Source organism: Dermochelys coriacea, chromosome 7 (genome assembly GCF_009764565.3).
Source record: "Dermochelys coriacea isolate rDerCor1 chromosome 7, rDerCor1.pri.v4, whole genome shotgun sequence".
NCBI lineage: Eukaryota > Metazoa > Chordata > Testudines > Dermochelyidae > Dermochelys > Dermochelys coriacea.
In genome coordinates, this window is record NC_050074.1 from 49,886,806 (window position 1) to 49,914,739 (window position 27,934).

The 27,934-nt window shown below is 50.6% G+C and overlaps 1 protein-coding gene across 3 annotated transcripts in view; it reads left to right on the forward strand.

The window, feature by feature from the left end:
- The window catches only part of MON1A (MON1 homolog A, secretory trafficking associated), a 44,573-nt gene extending 17,726 nt beyond the window's left edge, over positions 1-26,847 (forward strand). For all 3 annotated transcript variants that reach the window (XM_038411768.1, XM_038411767.1, XM_038411769.2), the window contains 5 exons: positions 12,478-12,625; positions 18,916-19,383; positions 20,288-21,053; positions 23,300-23,447; positions 25,267-26,847. In XM_038411768.1, the coding sequence (XP_038267696.1) occupies positions 12,499-12,625; positions 18,916-19,383; positions 20,288-21,053; positions 23,300-23,447; positions 25,267-25,407 (1,650 nt within the window). In that variant the 5' untranslated portion in view covers positions 12,478-12,498 and the 3' untranslated portion in view covers positions 25,408-26,847. The remainder of the gene's footprint in view (positions 1-12,477; positions 12,626-18,915; positions 19,384-20,287; positions 21,054-23,299; positions 23,448-25,266) is intronic.
- The last annotated feature ends 1,087 nt before the right edge of the window (positions 26,848-27,934 follow it).

Below are 27,934 nucleotides of genomic sequence, written 5' to 3' on the forward strand. Positions count from 1 at the left end.
TTGCGGGTTTTATTTTATTTTGCTTTGCTTGGTAATTCACTTTGTTCTGTCTGTTACTACTTGGAAACACTTACGTCCTACTTTCTGTATTTAATAAAATCACTTTTTACTTATTAATTAACCCAGAGTATATATTAATACCTGGGGGGGGGGGGCAAACAGCTGTGCATATCTCTCTATCAGTGTTACAGAGGGCGAACAATTTATGAGTTTACCCTGTATAAGCTTTATGCAGAGTAAAACTGATCTATTTAGGGTTTGGACCCCACTGGGAGTTGGGCATCTGAGTGTGTCATAAAAATAAAGGGAAGAGTAAACACCTTTAAAATCCCTCCTGGCCAGAGGAAAAACTCTTTCACCTGTAAAGGCTTAAGAAGCTAGGATAACCTCGCTGGCACCTGACCACAATGATCAACGAGGAGACAAGACACTTCCAAAGCTAGATGGAGGGAGAAACAAAGGGTCTGTGTCTGTCTGTGTATTGCTTTTGCCAGGGACGGAACAGGAATGGAATCTTAGAACTTAGTAAGTAATCTAGCTAGATATGTGTTAGATTATGATTTCTTTAAATGGCTGAGAAAATTAAGCTGTGCTGAATAGAATGGATATTCCTGTCTTTGTGTCTTTTTGTAACTTAAGGTTTTGCCTAGAGGGATTCTCTATGTTCTGAATCTAATTACCCTGTAAGATATTTACCATCCTGATTTTATAGAGGTGATTCTTTTGACTGTTTCTGCTATTAAAATTCTTCTGGTAAGAAACTGAATGCTTTTTTCATTGTTCTTAAGATCCAAGGGTTTGGGTCTGTGATCACCTATGCAAATTGGTGAGGATTTTTATCAAGCCTTCCCCAGGCAGGGGGTTGCAAGATTTTGGTGAGGATTTTGGGGAGAAAGACGTTTCCAAACAACGCTTTCTCAGAAATAAACCCGGTGAGATGTGGTGAGTGGTGGCAGTGGAAGTCCAAGGGCAAAAGGTAAAATAGTTTGTATCTTGGGGAAGTTTTAACCTAAGCTGATAAAAGTAAGTTTTTTTCATTTTTCTGTAGGCTGACAATCACTATCAGAGAATAGGTATCCTATTACAGCACAGCAAAATTTTACAAGCCAAGTTTTGTTTGTTTTATTTCTAACCCTCTGGTGTAAAGTTAGTAAAAAACAGAGAGGTAAAGATGACAGAAACTAAGACACTACACAAATTGGAGTTAGCCAGAAAGGAGGCAGCGAGAGAGGCAGAACAACACCAATCAGCTTCTCACAGGAGAGCAATGGAGGCCAAGGACAAAGAAATTGAGGCAAGGGTAAAAGAACTGGAGGAGAAGGAAAAAGAGAGGAAGCATGTGGAGGAGGAGAAGGAAAAAGAGGAAGCATGCACTGGAGATGGAGAAGGCAAAGGCTCAGCAGAATATACCAACAAACCCTAGCAATCCTTCTCCAGGAACCACTTCCCATCCCAGAAAGTTCCCCACCTACAAGGCAGGCAATGATACTGAGGCCTTCTTAGAAAACTTTGAAAGGGCCTGCCTTGGGTACAGCATCTCTACAGATCAATACATGGTAGAGCTGAGGCCACAGCTCAGTGGACCCTTAGCTGAGGTGGTGGCTGAAATGCCTAAGGAACAAATGAACAAGTATGAACTGTTTAAAACCAAGGTGAGAGTCAGAATGGGACTAACACCTGAGCATTCCCATCGGCAGTTCAGAGCCCTAAGGTGGAAACCAGACGTGTCATTTACCCGTCATGCCTACCACATTGTGAAACATTGGGATGCCTGGATATCAGGAGCAAGTGTTAAATCTCCAGCAGATTTGCCCTTCCTAATGCAAATGGAACAGTTCTTAGAGGGTGTTCCTGAGGAAATAGAAAGATACATCCTAGATGGGAAGCCCAAAACTGTAATTGAGGCAGGGGAGATTGGAACCAAATGGTGGAGGTGGCAGAGAAAAAAAAACTGGTCGCGGTTGGAGTGGATACCAGAAGGGACAACCTCAGACCACACCCTACTACTGGGGGCTGCCCAAGGCCCCACCTACCCCCCAAGGAACCCTCCAGCCACCTTATCGTCCCACCACGCCGTTCTCCAGCAACCCACCTCACCCCAGTGACACATCAGCTGGACGATGTTTTAAATGTAACGAGCCAGGATATGTGAAGGCCAACTGCCCCAAGAACCCCAACAGATTACAGTTCACTGCACCGGAATCACAGCAGAGGTCCTCAGGCCAAGATACCTCCCAGATACTCTTGGAGCGGTGGGAAACTATGAGTGTGGGCGGGAAGAAAGTCACCGCGTGGAGGGACATCGGAACACAGGTGTTGGCTATCCATGCTTCCTTAGTGGACCCCAGTTTAATCAACCCAGAGATCCAAGTGACGATTCAACCCTTCAAGTCCAACTCTTTCAATTTTACCTACAGCCAAGTTGCCTGTCCAGTACAAGGGCTGGTCAGGAACGTGGACTTTTGAAGTCTATGATGATTATCCCATCCCCATGCTGTTGGGGGAAGACTTGGCCAACTATGTGAAGTCAGGCAAGAATGTGGGAATGGTCACCTGCAGCCAGACATCCTCACAGATGCAGGAACTAATTTCCTGGCAGGAACTATGGAAAGCCTTTGTGAAGCTCATGGGGTAAATCACTTGGTTGCCACTTCTTACCACCATCAAACAAATGGAGAAGTTTAATGGAACTTTGGGACCATGATACATAAATTCGTTAATGAGCACTCCAATGATTGGGACCAGTGTTGCAGCAGTTGTTCTTTGCCTACAGAGCTGTACCACATCCTAGTTTAGGGTTTTCACCATTTGAACTTGTATATGGCCGCGAGGTTAAGGGGCCGTTACAGTTGGTGAAGCAGCAATGGGAGGGATTTACACTTTCTCCAGGAACTAACATTCTGGACTTTGTAACCAACCTACAAAACACCCTCCGAACCTCTCTAGCCCTTGCTAAAGAAAACCTACAGGATGCTCAAAAAGAGCAAAAAGCTTGGTATGATAAACATGCCAGAGAGCATTCCTTCAAAGTAGGAGACCAGGTCATGGTCTTAAGGCTCCAGGCCCATAAAATGGAAGCATCGTGGGAAGGGCCATTCACGGTCCAGGAGCTCCTGGGAGCTGTTAATTATCTCATAGCATTCCCCACCTCCAACTGAAAGCCTAAGGTATACCATGTTAATTCTCTAAAGCCCTTTTATTCCAGATAATTAAAAGTTTGTCAGTTTACAGCCCAGGGAGGAGATGACGCTGAGTGGCTTTAAGGTGTCTACTACCAAGGGAAAAGTGCTGGTGGCATGGAAGAGGTGAACCTCTCCATGACCCTTGGGCGTATGCAGCGACAGCAGATCCAGGATCTGTGCACTAGCTACGCGCCGACGTTCTCAGCCACCCCAGGACTGAAAGAAGTCAAAGAAACAGGTTCAATCCTTTTTAGGTTTGGCTGATTATTACAGACGATTTGTACCGCAATACAGCCAAATCGCTGCCCCACTGACAGACCTAATCAAAAAGAAACAGCCAAATGCTGTTCAGTGGACCGAAGAGTGTCACAGGTCTCTAACCAACTTAAAGTGACACTCATGTCTGACCCTGTACTAAGAGCCCCAGACTTTGACAAACGGTTCCTAGCAACCACAGATGTGTCCGAGCGTGGTGTGGGAGCAGTTTTAATGCAGGAAGGACCGGATCAAGAATTCCACCCTATAGTGTTTCTCAGCAAAAAAACTGTCTGAGAGGGAAAGCAACTGGTCAGTCAGTGAAAAAGAATGTTACGCCATTGTCTGCGCTCTGGAAAAGCTACACCCATATGTTTGGGGACGGCGTTTCCACCTGCAAATCGACCATCCTGCGCTACGGTGGATTCATACTGCCATGGGAAATAATAAAAAACTTATTTGATGGAGTTTAGCTCTCCAAGATTTTGATGTCGACATCCAACACATTTCAGGAGCTTCTAACAAAGTGGCTGATGCACTGTCCCGTGAAATTTTCCCAGAATCAACTGGTTAAAATTGTCCTTGAGATGTGGAAAATATTGTTAGTCTTTATATACTTGGTAGTATATTTAGAGGTGCATGTGTCTTATTAACTCTGTTTTTTTCCTAGCGCTCCAGGAGGAAATCTCAGCCAGCGTTTCACCCTAGCTGTGATTTGGGGGGCGTGTCATAAAAATAAAGGGAAGGGTAAACATCTTTAAAATCCTTCCTGGCCAGAGGAAAAACCCTTTCACCTGTAAAGGCTTAAGAAGCTAGGATAACCTCACTGGCACCTGACCACAATGACCAATGAGGAGACAAGATACTTTCAAAGCTGGAGGGAGGGAGAAACAAAGGGTCTGTGTCTGTGATGCTTTTGCTGGGGACAGAACAGGAATGGAGTCTTAGAATTTAGTGAGTAATCTAGCTAAATATGCATTAGATTATGATTACTCTAAATGGCTGAGAAAATTAAGCTGTGCTGAATAGAATGGATATTCCTGTCTTTTTGTAACTTAAGGTTTTGCCTAGAGGGATTCTCTATGTTTTGAATCTAATTACCCTGTAAGATATTTACTATCCTGATTTTACAGAGGTGATTCTTTTGACTGTTTCTGCTATTAAAATTCTTCTGGTAAGAAACTGAATGCTTTTTTCATTGTTCTTAAGATCCAAGGGTTTGGGTCTGTGATCACCTATGCAAATTGGTGAGGATTTTTATCAAGCCTTCCCCAGGCAGGGGGTTGCAAGGTTTTGGTGAGGATTTTGGGGAGAAAGACATTTCCAAACAACGCTTTCTCAGAAATAGGTCCTGGTGATGTCAAGGAATTATGACGTGATTGGAATAACAGAGACTTGGTGGGATAACTCACATGACTGGAGTACAGTCATGGATGGTTATAAACTGTTCAGGAAGGACAGGCAGGGCAGAAAAGGTGGGGGAGTAGCACTGTATGTAAGGGAGCAGTATGACTGCTCAGAGCTCCGGTACGAAACTGTGGAAAAACCTGAGTGTCTCTGGATTAAGTTTAGAAGTGTGTGCAACAAGAGTGATGTCATGGTGGGAGTCTGCTATAGACCACCGGACCAGGGGGATGAGGTGGATGAGGCTTTCTTCCGGCAACTCACGGAAGCTACTAGATCGCATGCCCTGATTCTCATGGGTGACTTTAATTTTCCTGATATCTGCTGGGAGAGCAATACAGCGGTGCATAGACAATCCAGGAAGTTTTTGGAAAGCGTAGGGGACAATTTCCTGGTGCAAGTGCTAGGGGAGCCAACTAGGGGGAGCGCTTTCCTTGACCTGCTGCTCACAAACCGGGTAGAATTAGTGGGGGAAGCAAAAGTGGATGGGAATCTGGGAGGCAGTGACCATGAGTTGGTTGAGTTCAGGATCCTGACGCAGGGAAGAAAGGTAAGCAGCAGGATACGGACCCTGGACTTCAGGAAAGCAGACTTTGACTCCCTCAGGGAACAGATGGCCAGGATCCCCTGGGGGACTAACATGAAAGGGAAGGGAGTCCAGGAGAGCTGGCTGTATTTCAAGGAATCCCTGTTGAGGTTACAGGGACAAACCATCCCGATGAGTCGAAAGAATAGTAAATATGGCAGGCGACCAGCTTGGCTTAATGGTGAAATCCTAGCGGATCTTAAACATAAAAAAGAAGCTTACAAGAAGTGGAAGCTTGGACATATGACCAGGGAAGTGTATAAAAATATTGCTCGGGCATGTAGGAAAGATATCAGGAGGGCCAAATCGCACCTGGAGCTGCAGCTAGCAAGAGATGTCAAGAGTAACAAGAAGGGTTTCTTCAGGTATGTTGGCAACAAGAAGAAAGCCAAGGAAAGTGTGGGCCCCTTACTGAATGAGGGAGGCAAGCTAGTGACAGAGGATGTGGAAAAAGCTAATGTACTCAATGCTTTTTTTGCCTCTGTTTTCACTAACAAGGTCAGCTCCCAGACTGCTGTGCTGGGCAACACAAAATGGGGAAGAGATGGCCAGCCCTCTGTAGAGATAGAGGTGGTTAGGGACTATTTAGAAAAGCTGGACGTGCACAAGTCCATGGGGCCGGACGAATTGCATCCGAGAGTGCTGAAGGAATTGGCGGCTGTGATTGCAGAGCCCTTGGCCATTATCTTTGAAAACTCGTGGCGAACGGGGGAAGTCCCGGATGACTGGAAAAAGGCTAATGTAGTGCCCATCTTTAAAAAAGGGAAGAAGGAGGATCCTGGGAACTACAGGCCGGTCAGCCTCACCTCAGTCCCTGGAAAAATCATGGAGCAGGTCCTCAAAGAATCAATCCTGAAGCACTTAGAGGAGAGGAAAGTGATCAGGAACAGTCAGCATGGATTCACCAAGGGAAGGTCATGCCTGACTAATCTAATCGCCTTTTATGATGAGATTACTGGTTCTGTGGATGAAGGGAAAGCAGTGGATGTATTGTTTCTTGACTTTAGCAAAGCTTTTGACACGGTCTCCCACAGCATTCTTGTCAGCAAGTTAAGGAAGTATGGGCTGGATGAATGCACTATAAGGTGGGTAGAAAGCTGGCTAGATTGTCGGGCTCAACGGGTAGTGATCAATGGCTCCATGTCTAGTTGGCAGCCGGTGTCAAGTGGAGTGCCCCAGGGGTCGGTCCTGGGGCCCGTTTTGTTCAATATCTTCATAAATGATCTGGAGGATGGTGTGGATTGCACTCTCAGCAAATTTGCGGATGATACTAAACTGGGAGGAGTGGTAGATACGCTGGAGGGGAGGGATAGGATACAGAAGGACCTAGACAAATTGGAGGATTGGGCCAAAAGAAATCTAATGAGGTTCAATAAGGATAAATGCAGGGTCCTGCACTTAGGATGGAAGAATCCAATGCACCGCTACAGACTAGGGACCGAATGGCTCGGCAGCAGTTCTGCGGAAAAGGACCTAGGGGTGACAGTGGACGAGAAGCTGGATATGAGTCAGCAGTGTGCCCTTGTTGCCAAGAAGGCCAATGGCATTTTTGGTTGTATAAGTAGGGGCATAGCGAGCAGATCGAGGGACGTGATCGTTCCCCTCTATTCGACACTGGTGAGGCCTCATCTGGAGTACTGTGTCCAGTTTTGGGCCCCACACTACAGGAAGGATGTGGATAAATTGGAAAGAGTACAACGAAGGGCAACGAAAATGATTAGGGGTCTAGAGCACATGACTTATGAGGAGAGGCTGAGGGAGCTGGGATTGTTTAGTCTGCAGAAGAGAAGAATGAGGGGGGATTTGATAGCTGCTTTCAACTACCTGAAAGGGGGTTTCAAAGAGGATGGCTCTAGACTGTTCTCAATGGTAGCAGATGACAGAACGAGGAGTAATGGTCTCAAGTTGCAATGGGGGAGGTTTAGATTGGATATTAGGAAAAACTTTTTCACTAAGAGGGTGGTGAAACACTGGAATGCGTTACCTAGGGAGGTGGTAGAATCTCCTTCCGTAGAGGTTTTTAAGGTCAGGCTTGACAAAGCCCTAGCTGGGATGATTTAACTGGGACTTGGTCCTGCTTTGAGCAGGGGGTTGGACTAGATGACCTTCTGGGGTCCCTTCCAACCCTGATATTCTATGATTCTATGATTCTATGAAATAAACCCGGTGAGATGTGGTGAGTGGTGGCAGTGGAAGTCCAAGGGCAAAAGGTAAAATAATTTGTATCTTGGGGAAGTTTTAACCTAAGCTGCTAAAAGTAAGCTTAGGAGGTTTTCATGCAGGTCCCCACATCTGTACCCTAGAGTTCAGAGTGGGGAAGGAACCTTGACAGAGTGTCAAAGACAGGAACACTTCTGTAAGCCTACAGCTGTTAGGGGATGTGGTTCAGACCTGGGTCTGGGTTTGCACCAGGCTAGCAGGTCTGGCTCAAACCAGGCAGGGCATTGAAATCCTAAGCTGCCAGGGCAGGAAAGCAGGAGCAGAAGTAGTCTGGGCACATCAGGTGGCAGCTCCCAGCGGGTTTCTGTGATTCAACCCGTCACATGTGTCTTATGGAAATATGATAAAAGGCGTGCCACCAACTCATGAATTTTCTCTCATTCAAAATGGCCACCTTTTCCCATTCCTGGCAGTGAGGCCTCCATTTCCCTACAGGCTATCTGCATGAGAGTGGAAAGCTGCCCTGAATAAAGCTGGCTGCTGCCTCCCACTGTTTTCAATTAGATTGACGCTATGCCCACAGGCCCATGGCTGCCAGTCTATGGCTCAGGGGGGTGAATGGGCCAAAGGGACTGTGAGGAGCAGCAGAGACCCTGTGAAAGGGGGATGGGGAGCAGGCATGGGGGGGCGGGGCAGGAGGCAGGTTTAGGGGGATGTGGGGACAGGAGGCAGGCTGAGGGGGTGCAGAGGACAGTGATGGGGGGCAGATGGAGGGGACAGCCTGGCACATCCCCCAACCAGGTGGGTGAGGGGAGTCCCCTCCCGGCAGCCAAGGGAAGGCAATATTAGTGTTGCCAAGCCAACACTCATGAACTGATCAGGAGTCACAGGGTTTGACACCTACAGGGGTTCCAGAGCAGCAAGCGGCAATGGAGGGGGTAATCGGGGAAGAGCTGCTGCTGGGTCCAGGGCCCTGGACCCACCAGCAATGCCTCCCGCTGCCTCAGCGCTTCTCCTTGCCTTGGGTTTCAGGTAGGAGAAAAGCCCAGGGGGGCAGCAAGCCCGGGATGGGGAGTCAAGCCAGTAATAGGCAGGGGATGGCAGCTCCCCATCTCAGGGGTGTACGGATAGGGTAAGTGGGGGCTGCCTCTGAGCAGCCAGGGGAGGTGTGTATTTCAGTGTGTCCTGCAGGTTGCCTTGTCAACCTGAAAGGATCACACATGCAGCGCCACAGGAATGGAGGGGAGTTAGAAAGGCAAAAGACAGGCTGGGAACTATGGTCTGAGGATGTTTTTGAAGTCCCATGATTTGGAGGGCCAACCGCATGATATGTGGAGGTCCACTCATGAGTTTGGCTCTCCTGAGATTGGCTATACTGGATAAGGAGGCTGGATGAATAATAATATTCAGAGAATTCCACAAAAATCTGCCCGCTTTCAAAACAGTTGCGGTCTCCCACTGTTCTCTGAGGGCCACAGGCTGCCCATGTCTCCATTCACCTGTTCCTCACAGTACTTTTCTCTTCCTCAGCATGGGAGGTCCACCTTTCCTCTGAAGGCAGCTTGGTTTCCCTCATGGTAAGAGGAATAGGCAATGGTGGCCTTTTTGAATAAAGGCAGCTAAGCTGAGGGAACCCTGTGGCCTCAGTCCTCTTTGAAGCCCTAGGAGAGAGTGGCCAATTCTCCATGGGTTTCTCTGAAGATTTCATGGGCCAGGTTCTGCTGACAGATGAACCATCAGTTATGAAAAATGGTGGCCAAACATGAGCATATTTAATCTAAAAAACAACTTATTGCACCATGAGGGAAAACAAAGTTGAGGGTCACACATGGCATTGCTTTTGTAGGCTGCACTTGGTGAGTTATCCAACTTTTTATGTGCAAATAGCTTGTCAGGTTTTTGGGGGGGAAACCCCCCCCATCCAATGAGAGAGGCTATCACCGCTAGCAACTTTACAGGCTACTGCAGGGTGATTCAGTGGACTGGGACCCCGGAGGCCTGGGACTAATATTTGGCTCTGCCATTGCTTTGCTGGTTGATCTTGGGCCAGTCAGTCCCTCCCTGTGCCTCAGTTTCCCCATTAGTAAAATGGTGATAATGGTACTGATCTCCTTCTTAAACACTTTGAGATCTATCAATGAAAAGCACTAGGTAAAAGCGAAGTATCGATATTGTTCAGTTGGCTAAGCCACTCCTTCTCTTTTCTTTATCCATTTCAAATACACACACCGAATGCAGGGAAAGGTGAAGCAGTGCCAGTGCAAAGGGAAGGCTGCCATTCCTCTCTGGGCAGAGGAGCCAGCGCATGGCCTAGTGTCACAGGACTCCAGTGTGGTTTGAGTGGTGGCTAGGCACTCACATGGCACAAAGGTGAATTCAACCCAAACCCAGGACAAGTAAGAAGGGGACCAGTGAGTTGGCCTCAGACCCTAGAAAGAGAAAACCAATGGGATCAATTAAACGGGACTGTGGAAGAGAAGAAACCCTGCCGGCATTAGAGCAGCTTTTGTGATGCCTTTCCAGGAGCTTTGTTCACCCCAACCGAGTCAGGAGAATTAGGCGGTGAATGCTAATGTGAGCAAAATCTCAGCTCTGCTCAAGATCTAGGCAAGGAGGCTGAGCTCTTTTATCTTTAGCTCTCAAAGTGTATTACAAGAAGGTCAGCATCATTGCCATTTTACAGATGGGGAAACTGAGGCACAAGGGCGGTCACCCAACAGCAGAACCAGGAATAGAGCCTGCCTCTTCTGAGCCCCCCTACAGCACTCAATTCACTAAGCTACCCTGCTCCTGGGAGAGTTTGAGCCTCATCTCTAGCCATTTCAGTACATTTTTGCTTGACACCAAGAAAACAATCAGTAGCAGTGGTGGGATGGTGCTAGTGACAGGCCTAAGAACAAAGGGGGGCAGGGGTGGGCACAGACAGGAAACCTATCTCTTTGGCCTCCTCTGTGCTCCCCCATCACTCCCCAGCGAGTGAGTGGCTGGGATGGATCTGCTTAAGCTAGCAGTGTGGGGAGCTCTTCCTCATGAAAGCCAAGCCCTTGGGAGCGTGAGGGGGGGGGGATTCTCACACCGGAAGGGCTCCAGGCTCCACTCCAATTCCTCCTGCCCACATTCTCCCGCTGGACCAGTGAGGTGCTGGCATCCAGCTGGTTCAGGAGTCTGGTTGGGATTGGGGGCCAGCCATGGGGAAGTGACTGAATGAGCATGCTTGACTAACTCCCCATGCCAGCTTCTCATCCTTCCCACCCAGCTCCCACCTCCTTTCATTATGTTACTGCTCTAGGGATCTCTAGAGCCATCACTTCCCCTCATTCAGACCAACCGGCCCCATTAATGAGGGATGGGTCTTGTTCCCTCTGACCACCCTTCCCCACTCGGCTCCTCCAACTGGCCCTTCTGGCCCAAAGCAGCCAATAGCGCTCCAAGGATCATCCCAAGGCTTCTGCTCCACACGCCCCCACTGAAAGCTTGTCAGGGCTTCTCAGAGGACGTGCCCTTTCCCTGGTCACTCTCCCCAGGACCTGCCCCCATATACCACTGTCCCTTTTGTGGCATGGCTCCCACAACGGAAGAGAGAACTCCAAGCCCTTCCCATGGCTGAGTAACGCGGATGTAATCTCAGCCTGGGCATAGAAGAGGTACCTCCTGTAGATGTGTCCCACCTGCTATGGATAGGTAGTGCAGAGATGGCTTTTACACTCCTGCTCCATGTGCTACCAGAGATATGCCCAGCTGTTACCTTCCCCTAGTGAGCTCCAGACCATGATCAAAGAGACCTGGTGAGACCTCACCTAGAATACTGTGTGCAGTTCTGGTCTCCCATGTTTAAAAAGGATGAATTCAAACTGGAGCAGGTACAGAGAAGGGCTACTAGGATGATCCGAGGAATGGAAAACTTGTCTTATGAAAGGAGACTTAAGGAGCTTGGCTTGTTTAGCCTAACTAAAAGAAGGTTGAGGGGAGATATGATTGCTCTCTATAAATATATCAGAGGGATAAATATAGGAGAGGGAGAGGAATTATTTCAGCTCAGCACCAATGTGGACACAAGAACAAATGGGTATAAACTGGCCACCAGGAAGTTTAGACTTGAAATCAGACGAAGGTTTTTAACCATCAGAGGAGTGAAGTTTTGGAATAACCTTCCAAGGGAAGCAGTGGGGGCAAAAGATCTATCTGGTTTTAAGATTCTACTCGATAAGTTTATGGAGGAGATGGTATGATGGGATAATGGGATTTTGGTAAGTAATTGATCTTTAAATATTCAGGGTAAATAGGCCAAATCCCCTGAGATGGGATATTAGATGGATGGGATCTGATTTACTATAGAAAACTCTTTCCTGGGTATCTGGCTGGTGAATCTTGCCCATGTGCTCAGGGTTTGGCTGATTGCCATGTTTGGGGTCGGGAGGGAGTTTTCCTCCAGGGCAGATTGGAGAGGCCCTGGAGGTTTTTTTGCCTACCTCTGTAGCATGGGGCATGGTTGACTGGAGGGAGGCTTCTCTGCTCCTTGAAGTTTTGAACCATGATTTGAGGACTTCAATAGCTCAGACATGGGTGAGGTTTTTCATAGGAGTGGTGGGTGACATTCTGTGGCCTGCGCTGTGCAGGAGGTCGGACTAGATGATCAGAGTGGTCCCTTCTGACCTTAATATCTATGAATCTATAAAGAGAACTGAGCTACTTACTCTCTTTCCATTCTAGCCCGTTCCCCATTGCTGCTGTCATCCCACACAGACATTCCTGGTTAGGTTCCCCCCTCACCACGGCTCTGATGTGATGCTCACTATGTCGTGGTGCTTCCGTCTGCCCATGCTGGGGAGCAGCAAGACCAGGCGAGAGAGCAGCGGGACCTGGAGGGCTGACAGTCTTCTTTGTGTGCAGGTCCCTGCCAGCCTCTGAAGAATGGCTGCTGATGTTCATAAGAAGAAAGGCTGGGAAGTCCCCAACAGGTCCTTGGTGCCAACAGATGGTCAACCCATGGAGAGGTCAGAGAGCCCCACCCCAGGACTGGTTCAGGGCACGGAACCAGGTAGGGGCAGGGGATTATTGCATGATTCATAGGGGCCATACTCACTCCAGCTGTGTGATTGCTCTGCTGAACTGGGGGGGGAAGAGGCCGAAAACAACTTCCTCTTCCACTTCCCGAGTTAGTTTGGGAAGGAGACTGGGAGCAGCAGGCCACCCTAGCTGAGGTACCGTGGCTGGGACAATGGACAGGCGCAGGCCAACCAGCAGGAATGATGTGAGTGAGGGCCTGTCTCTGGGCTGATTACGTCACGTTATCCCCATGGATTAAGCTGTCCCATGCATAGGCGCGGGAACTAGGGGTGCGGGGAGTGCCTGCCACCCTGAGCCCAGGGTCCCAGCTGCCAGCCCTGCATGCGGGCTCCCAGCTGCCAACCCTGCTCCGGGACTCTGCTCCCCCGGCCCCGCACGCAGGCTCCCAGCCCTGCACCCAGGGCTCTACTGCCAGCCCTGCCCCTGCCTCCAGCTGTCGCACCAGCCTTGACCACTTTCCCCTTTCCAGGAGACATGGCTCCCTGCTTCCGGAGACATGGCCCTCTGCTCCCAGCCCCAGATCTTGGGGAAGGGGGGAAATGGACAGGGGTCAGGCTTTCAGCACCCCCACTATTAAAAGTGTCCAGTGCCACTGGTCCCATGGTGGCAGAGCTAGTGGTGGGAGTGACCCTGGAGCCAGCATGGGGAAGAGTCGCCATCCTTGCTCTGAAGCTGCTATGGGATTAGTACAGATGTCATAACTGAGCTGCTTTCTCCACCTGGGAACAGATCAGGAGAAGGGGCCCGACTCCACAGCTGGGAAGATCTCAAACTCTGACTGGCGCCCCAAGTCATGCCCACAACAAAAATGGCCACCTGACCTTCTGACCCCATCCCTTCCTGATCCCACATAGTGAATTTCTTCATGAAATATCCTGGGTGGAATGACGGGGGTTGGCTGGTGTAACGATGCAGCCTTTGATGGGACATTACTGAAAGTATCAATTGAGGACAAATTGCTTAGAGCAGGGCAGTTACAGCCCAAAACTGGAGTTCCTTTACAGTTAAGGCATGCCAAACCAGCCAAACAGAGAGGACTTTGGTTTTACCCTACTGGCTAACCATAAGTCATACAAGCAATTCCCTTAGATACTCCAGTTCCCTTGTATCACCACCAGTGCCACTTGTTATGGGGATCAATGGTTATGAAAAGCAATACAGCAGTAAAAGAAAAAGGTTCTCCCGATCCCAAACGACCAAGCCCAGACCCAGGTGAATATACAAATCAGTTCTTACCCACAAATCATGCTGTAGCCAATCCTTTAGAATCTAAAAGTTTATTTGTAAAAAAGAAAGAAATATAGATGAGAGCTAAAATAGGTTAAATTGAATCAATTACATACAGTAATGGCAAAGTTCTTGGTTCAGGCTTGTAGAGATGGTGGAGCAAACTGCAGGTTCAAATCAAGTCTCTGGAGTACATCCACAGCTTGGATGGGTCATTCAGTCCTTTGTTCAGAGCTTCAGTTTTTAGCAAAGTTCCTCCAGAGGTAAGAAGCAGGATTGAAGACAAAATGGAGGGGTTTCCAGAGCCTTTTTTATTCTTTCTCTTGTGGGCAGAAACCCTTTGTTCTCCTGTGTAAAATCACAGAAACAAGATGGAGTTTGTAGTCACCTGGGCACATGACATGTCTATGAATGATTCAGCTTTTTGCAGGCCGACGCCATTGTTTACATGTTAGTTTGAACGTTCCCAGGAAAGCTCAGCTGTGGATTGGCGTCTCCCAAATTCCATTGTCATTTAAGTGTTTCTTGATTTGGTGCTTACTGAGAATAGTCCTTTCTCAAGAAGCTGACCAAATGCTTCACTGAGACTACTTAGAATCAAAACACATTGAGATACAAATACATAGCCAATATTCATAACTTCAAATACAAAAATGATACACACATACAAACAGATAATCATACCCAGCAAACTACAACCTTTCCATAGACACCTCACTTGACAACCTTTGTACAATATTTGCTGCAAATATATAACAGTGATTGCAACAATGATCATACAGTTTATGTCAATAACGTTAAGCTCTGTGATGGAATGAGGACACGTGTCGGAAGTCAAGGCTGCCATGTTTGCTGTGGGATGGTTGATGGGGTAGCCATCCAGCCCAGGGATTTATAGGCGAGACAGCATCCCACAAGTCCTCTATAGTTAATGAGAAACAACTGTGCAGTTGTTATGCAGATCAGATGCCCCAGCCAATCAGCAAGCAGGGAATTGTGGAAGAGGACAATGAGCGTAGGGTGATGGGAATGTGTCCAGAACCATGGCGCTAACAGGCCTATGAAGGGCAGGGGACCTGCAGTAACCCCAGTGGCCAGGATTCTGGGTGGGTGTCTCACCACCATGGGCAGAGTGGGATGGAGCTAGAGAGGTCAGCTTTCCCCATTGAGTGACTGGCCGGAGGGGGTGGGGCTGAGAGAATCATAGAATATAAGGGTTGGAAGAGCCCTCAGGAGGTCATCTGGTAGGACCAACCCCAACTAAATCATCCCAGCCAGGGCTTTGTCAAGCCGGGCCTTAAAAACCTCTAAGGATAGAGATTCCAACACCTCCCTAAGTAACCCATTTCAGTGCTTCACCAACCTCCTAGTGAAACAGTGTTTCCTAATATCCAACCTAGACCTCTCCCACTGCAACTTGAGACCATTGCGTCTTGTTCTGTCATCTGACACCACTGAGAACAGCTGAGCTCCAACCTCTTTGTAACTCCGCTTCAGGTAGTTGAAGGCCGCTATCAAATCCCCCTTCACTCTTCTCTTCCGCAGACTGAACAAGTCCAATTGCCTCAGCCTCTCCTCGTAAGTCATGTGCCCCAGCTCCCTGATCATTTTCATTGCCCCAAACTGGACTCTCTCCAATTTGTCCACAACCTTTTTGTAGTGGGAGGCCCAAAACTGGACGCAATACTCCGAATGTGGCCTCACCAGTACCGAATAGAGAGGAATAATCACTTCCCTTGATCTGCTGGCAATGCTTCTACCAATGCAGCCCAATATGCCGTTAGCTTTCTTGGCAACAAGGGCACACTGTTGACTCATATCCAGCTTCTCGTCCACTTTAATCCCCAGGTCCTTTTCTGCAGAACTGCTGCTTAGCCACTTGGTCCCCAGCCTCTAGCAGTGCATGGGATTCTTCCTTCCTAAGTGCAGGACTCTGCATTTGTCCTTGTTGAACCTCATCAGATTTCTTTTGGCCCAATCCTCCAATTTGTCTAGGTCACTCTGGATCCTATCCCTACCCTCCAGCATATCTACCCTCTCCCCTCAGTTTAGTGTCATTTGGGAACTTGCTGAGGGTGCAATTCATCCCATCATCCAGATCATTAATGAAGATGTTGAACAAAAGTGGCCCCAGGACCGACCCCTGGGGCACTCCACTTGATACCGGCTGCCAACTAGACATCAAGCCATTGATCACTACCCGTTGAGCCTGATGATCTAGCCAACTTTTTGTCCACCTAATAGTCCATTCATCCAATCCATACTTCTTTAACTTGCTGGCAAGAATACTGTGGGAGACCATATCGAAAGCTTTGCTAAAGTCAAGCTTTCCCCATATCCACAGAACCAATTATCTCATCATAGAAGGCAATCAGGTTGGTCAGGCATGACTTGCCCTTGGTGAATCCATGTTGACTGTTCCTGAGGTTAACATTTAGGGGAGCAGGCCCCTGGGGGAGAGGCCTAGTTGCAGGGAGCTCCACGCCGGTTGGGGACGCCCAACTCTTCCTGTGAGACCTTGGCAGTGCAGCTCCAGTGGTGACGCATTGCCAGCCCTTTTAACGCACCCACCCCACTGCTGCCCCAGGAAACCTCCCGACAGAGGGGCCTCAGGCAAAGGGTAATGCAGGCTCGGGCTGCAGGGAGTTTCTGGACTAGGTGTCAAGTGAGGGGTGAGGAACAATCTGTGCCCACCCCCAGCCCACCGGGGGATTTAGATAGCAGGGTTTGCAGAGGGCACTCCCTGGTGAGGGATGGTGCCATGGAGTCTGGGCGTGATCTATGGGAAAAACCAAATTACTGCCCTGGTGCAGCACTGGCCCTTTAAATGTGCGAGTCACAGCAACACAAGGCTGTCATGTGGTCCCCGCATCAAGGTCATGCCCACTGGGAGGGGACCCCACTAGGAGTATGCCATCTGGGCCCTTGGGGCTGGTTTACTCTGCTCAGTCACCCCTTGCCCCATGCTCCCTGCAGGGGCTGGACAAGGCCCCTCCACCAACCCCCAGTGCTGGGGCTAGCTCAGCGGGCAAAGGCTGCAGGCACAGAGGCTGGGGTTCCCTTGCCCTGTGCCCAATCCCCTGTGTTATGCTTTGGGCAGCATCTCTAAACCACAGCTCTGCATGGTCTTGGCAGGGTGCCTGCCTCCCCAGCCCAGACTAAAGTCCTCCCACAGCTCCAGAGCAGAGATAAGAGAGGCCATAAAACAAGGCACCTGCCCCAGACTTGTGCTGGGATGGGAGGGGGAGGAGATGGTGGTCACACTGTCTGGAGAGGCTCAGGACCGTGAGTGCCGACCTCAGGACAGACAGTCACAAACAGGGAAGACACCTCAAGCTGGTGGTCTGGTCTATAATCAGATTTCACCAAGCCAGTAAAAAACGTGAACTCCTGGATCACTGTCACAGTCTCACCATGGAGTCACAGAGTCCTTTCACTCAGACAAACTGGACTTAGTGATAAATGGTCACTTATATAAAAAATCACACCACACATTTGGGTTGCTCCCAGTCCCAAGAGACCAGTCACTCACCCCAGATCAGTTGGTCCCCTAGATCTTACTCCAAAGACAACTCCTGTGGCCAGTCCTGTAATTAGCGGGTTATTAACTGGAAAAAGGTATAAGGGAGTTATTTACAGGTTAAAGCAAGTGAACATATCCACACCAATGAGTTACCATCTAATCCTAAGAGCAACTGAGTTGCAGTGATCTGTCAATTCAAAATCTCTTTCAGGGCGGACTCAGGAGGCAGCCCCTGGGGATCTCTGGCTTCAGGTTAGGCCATGTCTACACTAGCGAGCTTACAGCAGCACAGCTGTCCCAATGCAGCTGTACCACTGTAAGAGTGCTTGTGTAGCCTCAAAAAGAAAAGGAGTACTTGTGGCACCTCAGAGACTAACAAATTTATTTGAGCATAAGCTTTCGTGAGCTACAGCTCACTTTAGCTCACGAAAACTTACGCTCAAATAAATTTGTTAGTCTCTAAGGTGCCACAAGTACTCCTTTTCTTTTTGCGAATACAGACTAACACGGCTGCTACTCTGAAATCTGTCCCTTCAGATTTCAAACAGCCAAAAAGATGGAAAACTTTCCTGTGACTTGGTTTTATTTTCTTCATTCAGTTTCCAAGTCCACAGGACAAGCTTCTTTGCAGGTAGCATCTCCAAGGTGCGGATAGGACCGTTAACTAATCCTTTGTATTGCGATGTTTCTTGATGGCCCATCTGATTTTGATAGTCCTTCTGGAAGGGTGGGGGGACAATTCCTGTGCCTATGTTCACAAGTTCAGAGCAAACATTTGCAAAGTTATAAAATAAAACTTACCTTTCTTCTTATAGCCTGGGATACAGACACTGCAAGCGAGATTAATGCAGGCAGCAACTTACAAGCGTTTCACAGAATCTAAACACCCAATGTCTTATAAGAATGTAATACCTCTTTTGAGCAAAACTACCATACAGGTGAAGTGGTCTGGTCTTCAGCTATGAGTTTGTCCGTTCTTAGCTAATGCCTGCAGCCCGGGAAAAAACTGGTATCTGGCCTGCCAGCATCACCAGGGGTGCAGGGATTTTGTGTGCGCAGCCCCAGTAGGGCACAGATAAGTCCGGCAGCACCATTCTATGGCAGCACTCAGAGGACAGCTAGGCTCTATGGTCAGCCATGTTGGTTTCTCTTTGCAGATGCCTGGAAAGCCAGATTGCTGAGCCAGCCGGGCCCTGGGTGCAGGCATAAGAGGTGCTGGCTCTGCTTTAGGAGTTGGCCTGCTCTGCTACAGAGATGGGGCTCTGGCACAGGGTGGGGTTCGGAGACTTGGGGTATTGGCCTCTCTCTAGCAGGGGGATGGGGACACACGAGCCTGACTTTGTTATGGGTCCTGCAGGGTTCGAGTGGGGTTCCCCTTCATCTGTGGTGGTGTCTCCCAGGGTCTGGCTTATTTCTCCCCACCATCCAGCTGGCTGTCCTAGCTTGTCTTGGAGCAGCTATCTTGGCACTGGAGAGGAGAGGCTAAAGTTCTCTGGTGTCTTGGTTTCCAGGGGCAGGCCAGGAGGGGGCGATGTTTGTTCACACCCGGTCCTACGAGGACCTGACAAGCCCCGAGGATGGAGATGTTGCATCCAGGAGCCCTGAGGAAGGGCGAGGGGACCAGGCAGACCAGACCAGCATGGAACAGATCAGCAAGGACTTTAGTGAGCTCAGCACACAGCTGACGGGCATGGCATTAGACCTGGAGGAGGAGATGAGACTGAGCCAGGAGGACAAGATGGATCTCTCGCCACAGGCGGCCCGGAGGGACTCAGCACGGTCAGAGAAGGAGGATGAGGACGTGACCATGGAGGCCTGGCGCATGCATCAGAAGCATGTGTTCGTGCTGAGTGAGGCGGGCAAGCCGGTGTATTCCCGCTACGGCTCAGAGGAGGCGCTGTCCAGCACCATGGGAGTGATGATGGCCCTGGTGTCCTTCCTGGAGGCAGAGAAGAATGCCATCAGGTCTATCCATGCAGGTACCATTGCTGGCAGGGGCCACTTGAGAGCACATGCTGCCTCGGGGGATATTAGCTGGATCTTAGAAATGATGGTCCGCTGATGACCGCTGCACAGAGCGGCCGGAGCACCAGCTTGGACAGGAGCTCACTGCTGTCCTGGGAGCAGGGCAAGTGCTTGGCCCAGCCTCCAGCTGCACACACAGCTGCATGATTTGCAAGTGCAGTTACCACAGCTGCATGTGTGAATCCAGTCATTTGCTGTTGGTGAGTACTTTGAACATGCATGCAAATTGGGGGCATTGTGAGATGGTTACAGAGGGAGGCAGATGAGGAGACCAGGGGCCTGTGTGTTGGTGTCTCCCTGGAAAGGGCATATGAAAGCCTGTGGCTCTGACACAGTGCAGGGGAAGTGCTGGGTTTCCCTTCCCTGACTAGGTCCAAGAGCTCTGGGTTGCTGGAGGAGCCTACCCTCAGTGTCCACCTCACTGCAAGGACAGCCATCCTTGCTTCTCAGGCCTGACTGACTCTGAAAATGAAGGTTGATTAGCTGCAAAGAGATGGTAGCTAGGTCTTCCATTGGCCTAGGTGCGTCTACACCAGGGGTTAGGTCATCATAGCTATGGTGCTTCCCATAGTTACGACAACCTAAGCCCTGGTGTAGATGCAGGTAGGCCAACAGAAGACCTACCCACCATCACTCAGGGAGGTGGTGTTCCTACACCCATCAATTGGTGTAGGCTGTGTCTGTGCTACGGGGTTGTGCCAGCATAGCTATGATAACGAGGTTCTGACACTGTAGTGACTGTAGCATAGACATGCCTCATTCGCTGACCCTCCGGAGCCACAAGAGCTCCCTGGTATTTTCCAGCGGCATGCTGCCCTGGGCTGATGTGTCCCTCTCTCTCCCTCCTGTGCCGGGCAGATGGCTACAAGGTGGTCTTTGTGCGCCGGAGCCCCCTGGTGCTGGTGGCCATGGCCCGGACGCGGCAGTCGGAGCAGGAGATCGCCCATGAGCTCCTCTACATCTACTACCAGATCCTCAGCCTGGTCACCTGGACCCAGCTCAACCACATCTTCCAGCAGAAGCAGAACTATGATCTGCGCAGGCTGCTGGCGGGCTCTGAGCGCATCACTGACAACTTGCTGGACCTGATGGCCCGGGACCCCAGCTTCCTGATGGGTGCTGTGCGCTGCCTGCCGATGGCAGCAGGGCTCAGAGATACTGTGAGCATCTGCCTCCAGCAGGCCAAGGCCAAAAGCCTGGTGTTCTCCATCCTGCTGTCCAGGAACCAGCTGGTATCTCTGGTGAGGAGAAAGGACCAGTTCCTGCACCCCATTGACCTGCATTTACTCTTCAACCTCATAAGCTCCTCCTCCTCCTTCCGTGAGGGCGAGGCCTGGACTCCCATCTGCCTGCCCAAGTTCAACTCCAGCGGCTTCTTCCATGCCCACATCTCATACTTGGAGCAGGACATGGACCTGTGCCTGCTCCTGGTCTCCACCGACCGTGAGGACTTCTTCACCATCTCCGACTGCAAGCGCCGCTTCCAGGAGCGCCTGCGGAAGCGTGGCATGTCCCATGCCTTCCTGGAGGCACTGCGCACCCCCTTCTACAGCGTCTCCCAGGTGGGGATCCCGGACCTAAGACACTTCATCTACAAATCCAAGAGCTCAGGGCTCTTCACCAGGTGAGAGTCGAGGCGGGCGTAGGCTCCATCACCAGACACGGAGCCGAGGGGAGCGCGCACGGCTGGGATGAGTCCCTGGGGCTGCTCTGTGCCATCAGAGCACAGGCGTAGCTCCCAGGTGTGGCCATGCCAATCAGTGCCAGCCAGGGGTGCTTCCCTGCCTGTCAGATCCTGGGGTGCCCCAGAGCCACCACTTGTGCTTACAGCTGCCCTTATATTAGAGCCACAAGCGGCACCTCGTGCACCAAAAGGCAGGTCAGGGACACACGAAGCCCTGGGGTGTGTCATTGTGGGGCAGGGTGGATCTCTCCCAGGTGTGCCCTGAGTAGTGGGCTTTGGGGGCATTCAGTGCAGAGGGGATCCCTGCAGGCCTGGCACAGGGCTCCAGGGTGGCAGCTCCAAGGGGGTGCCCAGCAGCCAGAGTCAGGGAGCTCACGAAGTAGCTTCCCCATCCTGACAGTGATTGGTGCTTGGGAGAAGACACCCGCCGCACCAGCCTAGATGCCTCATGTTCCCACTGCTGCTCCCACCGGTGCAGCTTCCTGCTGCCAGCCAAGGTAGGCCAGGCTCCAGGCAGCTGGTGCCAGTGGGTCTAGACCCTGTCTGCACTAGTGCTCCCAGCACTGCTCTGGCTTGGGGAGCTGTGTCACTGGTGGCATGATGGGAGGGGGAACATCCAGCCAGGCTGCAGTGTATGACTCCAACTGCAGCCACCTTCCTAATGGATTGCTCTGGAGGGCTCATTTACACCCATCCCCCAGACCCGTGCTGGACCCAGAGTGCTCCTTGGATAGCAGCCTGGACTGTCCCTCACTGGGGGTGGCACTGATCCGCAGGGACCCCTGTGTCTGGTCTAGGAACAGCTGCCAGGCTTCCAGGGCAGTGCCATCTGGAAGGTCCCCTTGTGCATGGCTTGAAGACTGGTGTGGGCTGGGGGGCGTAGAGAGGCCTCCATGGCAAATCCTAGCAAAAAGCAAACACTGGGAAGAGCTCCGCTGCATGGTCTAGCAAGGCCTGTGTGTTCATTTGCATATTACATTACCCAGACCTCTTTGCAGCAGAGATAGGGAGTGGTGAAAGACATGCTCCTCCTCACCTTGCAGGCTAGCTGCTCTTCACAGCTCCCCATGCTGGGTCCTTCATTGGGTCCAAGCGTTTCCTTGAGAGGAGCTGGCAGTGACAGGCAGGTGCCAGCTAGTGTGCAATTTCCATCAGAGTCACCTGCAAGGAGCTGGCAGACATGGGTGGGTGCTGAGATCTTGGAGTCATTGTGGATAGTTCTCTGAAATCATCCACTCAATTTGCAGTGGCAGTCAAAAATGTGAACAGAATGTTGGGAATCATCAAGAAAGGGATAGATAATAAGAGAGAAAATATCATATCGCCTCAGTATAAATCCATGGTTCGTCCACACCTTGAATACTGTATGCAGATGTGGTTGCCCCATCTCAAAAAAGATATATTGGAGTTGGAAAAGGTTCAGAAAAGGGCAACAAAAATTATTAGGGGTATGGAACGGCTTCTATATGAGGAGAGATTAATAAGACTGGGACTTTTCAGCTTGGAAAAGAGGCAACTAAGTGGGGATATGATAGAAGTCTATAAAATCATGAGTGGAACAGAGAAAGTAAATAAGGAAGTGTTATCTACTCCTTTTCATAATACAAGAACAAGGGGCCACCAAATGAAATTAATAGGTTGCAGGTTTAAAACAAACTCAAGAAAGTATTTTTTCATGCAATGCACTGTCAACCTCTGGAACTCCTTGCCAGAGGATGTTGTGAAGGCCAGTACTATAATGGGGTTCAAAAGGGAGCTAGACAGATTCACAGAAGATAGGTCCATCAATGGCTATTAGCCAGGATGGGCAGGAATGGTGTTCCTAGCCTCTGTTTGCCAGAAGCTGGGATTGGGTGACAGGGCATGGATAACCTGTCTGTTCATTCCCTTTTCATTCCCTGTTCACCTGCCATTGGCCACTGTCAGAGGACAGGATACTGGGCTTGATGGACCTTTGATCTGACCCACTATGACTGTTCTTATGTTCTTATGCTGGCGTCCGGTGATCTCCATCACTGTGCAACATGTGCGGGTCGGCTGCACATGCTGCCCACTGGGCTCGGTAGCTTTGTGTGACCCAGGGGGGTGCCTAGTGGACAAGAAGTTCCATTGCTCTGTTGTGTGGAGCTTACCCTGGTCAGGTTAACGTTCTGGGGGGTTAATCAAAAGACAATTTGTTTTTCCAGCCCTGAGATTGAGGCTCCCTATGTCAGCGAGGAGGAGAAGCAGAGGCTGTTGGAGCTATACCAGTACCTGCACAGCCGTGCCCACAACTCCTCCCGCCCCCTGAAAAACATGTACTTCACAGGACCCAGAGAAAATCTCCTGGCTTGGGTAAGAACCACTCATCCTTCCATCAGCTGCCCCACATCTAGAGAGGTCGTAATGGACCAGCCAAGCCTCTGTCATTTGAGCTAAAGGACTAGTGCTGTCAGCAGTAGTAGACTTTTCTCCTCTTATTAGGACCAGCCACTAGAGGGGGCAAAGACCAATATGCCATAATGGGGGTAACAAGCTGAGATAGGAGAGCTAGAGTACACTGAAGTGGTCTGGTTAGCATGTATGTTCAACTGTCCTCTGCATGGAATTTCCTCTGCATGGAACCTGGATACCAACACACTGTTAGGATAAGTGCCTGGGAAATACCTGGGGAGAGAGAGAAAATAAGAACTGCTCAGGTATGTCATAAGCCCTTACTGTTTGCTGTGCAGGGGAATCTCCTTTAGTTCAAGTGGCAGAGTCCTGGGCTTTTGGCATAGGCAGGCCGATCTGAGTTCCAGCCCTGCCCCACCACAGAGTTCCAAATGGCCATGGTTTTGCAACACAGTGACAACCATGATGTACCAGGTAACCAGGGGTTTCATAGATGACTCCATCTAGTCTTCCCCCCTCTGTAGAGACTGCCCCCCGATTATCCCTGTTTGAACCAGGGCAGATATTATAGAAAAAATCCCATCTGATTTAAAAATGGTCAGTGATGGAGAACCCACCACAACCCTGGGTAAGTTGTTCCCACGGTTAATTCTCCTCACTGTTAATGTACACCTTATTTCCAGTCTAGATTTGCCTACCTTCAAGTTCCACTCATTGGGCTGTGTTAGACCTGCTGACCTGAAGAGCCCATTGTTAAATATCTGTCCCCCTTGTAGGTACTTGCAGACTGTGATCAAGTCACCCCTTCACTCTCTTGTTATTAAGCTAAATTGATTGAGCTCCTTGCGTGTCTCACTATAAGGCAGGTTCTCCAATCCTTTAATCAGCCTCCTGGCTCTTCTCCGAACTCTCTCCAATTTGTCAACGTTCTTCTTTGCTGCCATACTCTTTTGCTGCTCCTCTGAGAGGCCATCTCTAGCACGCATCCTCACACAACAGCTGTGTGACCTTTAGGTTGTAGCATGATGATGCTGTCAGACCCTGTGGTGATACAATGTGAATACACGGCAGGAGACTTCTAGTATTGTTCTGCAAGCCTGGGGTTGCCCCCTGCTCTGGCTTTTGTGGGAGAGCCCTAGCCTTGTTGGGGTCCTTGATGTGCCAGGATGCATCTATTGCAGCATGTACCCATTGTAGCATGCAATGCTCCATACTGAGCTGAGATAGTTTCCAGTATGCAGTGCAGCAAGGCCTTTCCACAGGCCTCATCTCCATGTTAGAGGTCAGGGCTGCTGCGTTCTAGGAAAAGTAGCTGCTGGTCTATGGCATGAGTGGGCATAACTTGAGCATCTGCCCGGGATGGAAAGGTTAAATCCATTGGTTTTTAGTACAAATCCAGGGAGCTCCTGGGGGAATGGGATGGCCCTTACAGGGTTTAAACTTTCCTAAGCAGAATGGACAATGTTAATTATGGAAACGTGCCAACAACCTTTGCTCCCCAGTTAGGAGGTAGAACGCCCTGTCCACTTGCAGTCTCTAATATATGTATCTTCATTACCTACCCATGCAGCAGTGCTGCCCTCCCCATTGCTCAGATGGGGAAACAGTCCAGAGAGACTACGTGATCTGGGCCAAGGTCTGTAACAGGGCAAGGAATTGAACCCCCATCTCCTAAGTTAGTGACCTTATCGCTGGGCCATCCTCCTGGACCCCTCCTGGCATCTGGAAGTAGGCTCTGTGCCCAGGCACTGACTGGGATTGGCTCTCATCCCTTCCATAGGTGACCAGTGCCTTCGAGCTCTATGTGTGCTACAGCCCCCTGGGGACCAAGGCAGCCGCTGTCAGCGCCGTCAACAAGCTCATGAAGTGGATCCGCAGGGAAGAGGACCGACTCTTCATATTGACACCACAGACGTACTGATGGGTGCTGTTCCATGCCAGCCATGCCCAGAGCATTCCTGGCTCTGATCAGGACACCCTCCAGGGCAAGCCCGCCTTCCCGGTGTGCATAGTGGATGGCGGGAAAGGGAGACCCTTGGGAAGCAGAGCCCTCTGCCCCCAAACGCAGGGAAAGCACATTAATGGGGTGGTTAAATAGCAGATTTTAGAGACCCTAAAGCTTCCCGAGTTGCCTGGTGCTGTGACCAGGACCCAATGGAGACCCCTGCTACTGAGGGGCCACCCCACCTGGACATGCATTCCCCACTACAGCCTCCAGCCAGTGCTTTTACCTTACCTGCCACTTCTCAGCCTCTCCACCCTATCCTGCTTCCCTCTCCTGTTGCGACACTCGTCTTCCTGGGGTATATCCCTCAGTCTCGGGTGGAGGGGATCCGCCTGTTGCTAGCTGCCTCCATAGTGGGGCAGGGGAGGGGTGGGCGCTCAGTCTGCACTGGGCTTCTAGGACCCCTGGTTCTTCCTGCAGCACCTTCCCTCTTTTCTCCATCATTAGACTATTCCCAGGGTGTTGAGGTGGCATCTCCACTGCTCCACCCCCACCCCCCTACCCCTGGGGTCCAGGTCTCTGAGCCAGGGGTCACTGCCTGGGAGTCAAAGAACCTGTTGGCTCCAACTCCATCCCAGCCATCTGCCAGGCCCAGGCATTCTGCCTGGCTCCCCAAGGGACAGTTTCTCAGGGGCGTTGGTGGGCGGGGCACACAGGGCAACCTGCCATGAACAGGAAGGGTCCCTTGGTGTGGTCCCTCTCCCTGCTGCCTTCCAGCTTTCCCCTGCTCCTTGCATCTCCATGCCAGCGTCTCCTGGCCAGGCCCTTCATAGACCAGTCTGACAATGTTGAAGGGCTGGGGGCAGGGAGCACCCAGACAAGAAGAACAGACCCTCTGGGCTCCAAAGCGAGGAGGCCCCCACGTTGCCTTGTGTTGGTCTCCAAGCCCAGAAGTATTCACCCCCAGGTCTCCGTTAGTCAGTGCTGGCCTTTCCCGCCTCCAGGTATTCCCTGGATCTTGCCCAAGCCCGGATCATGGGCAGTTTGCCTGTCCCTGTGGCTGGGTTTTCAGAGTCAGCTCAGCAGCTGATCCGTGTTCATGGCCACAGCGGCACCAGGTCCTGGGATGGGGCTGGAGGAGGAAACCAACACCACTGAATAAAGGCTGCAGAGAAATGACCATGGTTTTATTGCAGGGAGATGGCCATGTGGTGGCAGCACAGGATAAGAGCGGGGAAGGGCTGGGGCCAGAGTCTGAGGTTAAAGTCAGTTTCTGTTGTGAGCCCCATTGGGACCCCTGTTAACTGTCTTTGAAAAGTCAAACTATCTTCGTTGTAGCCCAAACTGTCTCTGGTGTAGCCTGAACGTGCTCGGCACCGCTGGATGTCCAGCTGTTCTTCGGTGCTTTACAATGATTATCAGTTGTTCTTATTTTCAGGAATTTGCAATACTACAGCCCAGAACAAATGTCCCATGAGGGGTTAATAAAGTGGGTGCAATGGCCCAGCAGGGGCAGGAGCCTCCAGCAGCCCTGCAATGTGCCACTGACCCAAGCAGACTTTGGAATTGTACCCGGATAGTGCCAGTGGTGGGCCCAGGCCAAGCCAGCACCATGTGCTTGTCGAGGGCCACACCTGGCTCCTGGGCCCTGCCCCAGCACAGATAAGGGAAATAAGCTATAGCGATACAAGGCACCTTGATCCTATCCTCTCGGTGTAGCTGCAGTGGTAAGATCTCACCCCCCTGAACTGCCAGTCACCCTGGGCCAAGAGGAGAGGATAGAGCAGCTCTGGCTGTCCTTTCGGCCTGCTAGGAGATGTGTCCCTGGGGAACAAGGAGTGTGACTAGCAGGTGGCCATCACTGATCTGTCCCAAGAGACCACAGGGAGGGGTAAATCAGGCCCCCAGCTCCAAGGAGGATTTGGAGGATTTGTCTGGGGCTTGGAGACTCTTTCGTTCACTTGCTCACTGTCGGCCCATGAGTGTGAAAGGCATTTTGGGAACACAGGGAGCTCTCCATAAGCAGTGCGCAGGGCTGGGGAGTGGGGAGACCATTGGGAGCAGCTGGTGCCTGCTGCCCAGCCGGGAAATCTGGACTCCAGGATCTGCACAGTGCAACTATAAACCACATCCTCCCTGGCAGATTTCACAACCCTGCCAGTCATTGCCTCATCTGCCCTGGACCTTGGCCTACAAAGCTCAGCAGTAAAGGGCACCCATTCCATGCAAACCCAGGCTCACCTTCACTGCAACCAGCGTGGTGAGTCTCCAGGGGGCTGAGTTCTGGGGTGTCAGTGACCTGGTCTGAGAAGGGCAGCCTTCCTTCTGCCTTTCAAGGCTCCGTTTCTATCTTGGGTACCTGGCCCCCATGACCAGCATATCTGAGCCCCTCAATCCAGAAGAGACTTATCTTCATGCCCCACCCTCCCATGCACAAGAGCTGTACTCGGGTAGCAGCCTCAGCCATGGGAGGCCCGTGGTGAACTTCCTGGGCTGTCACAGG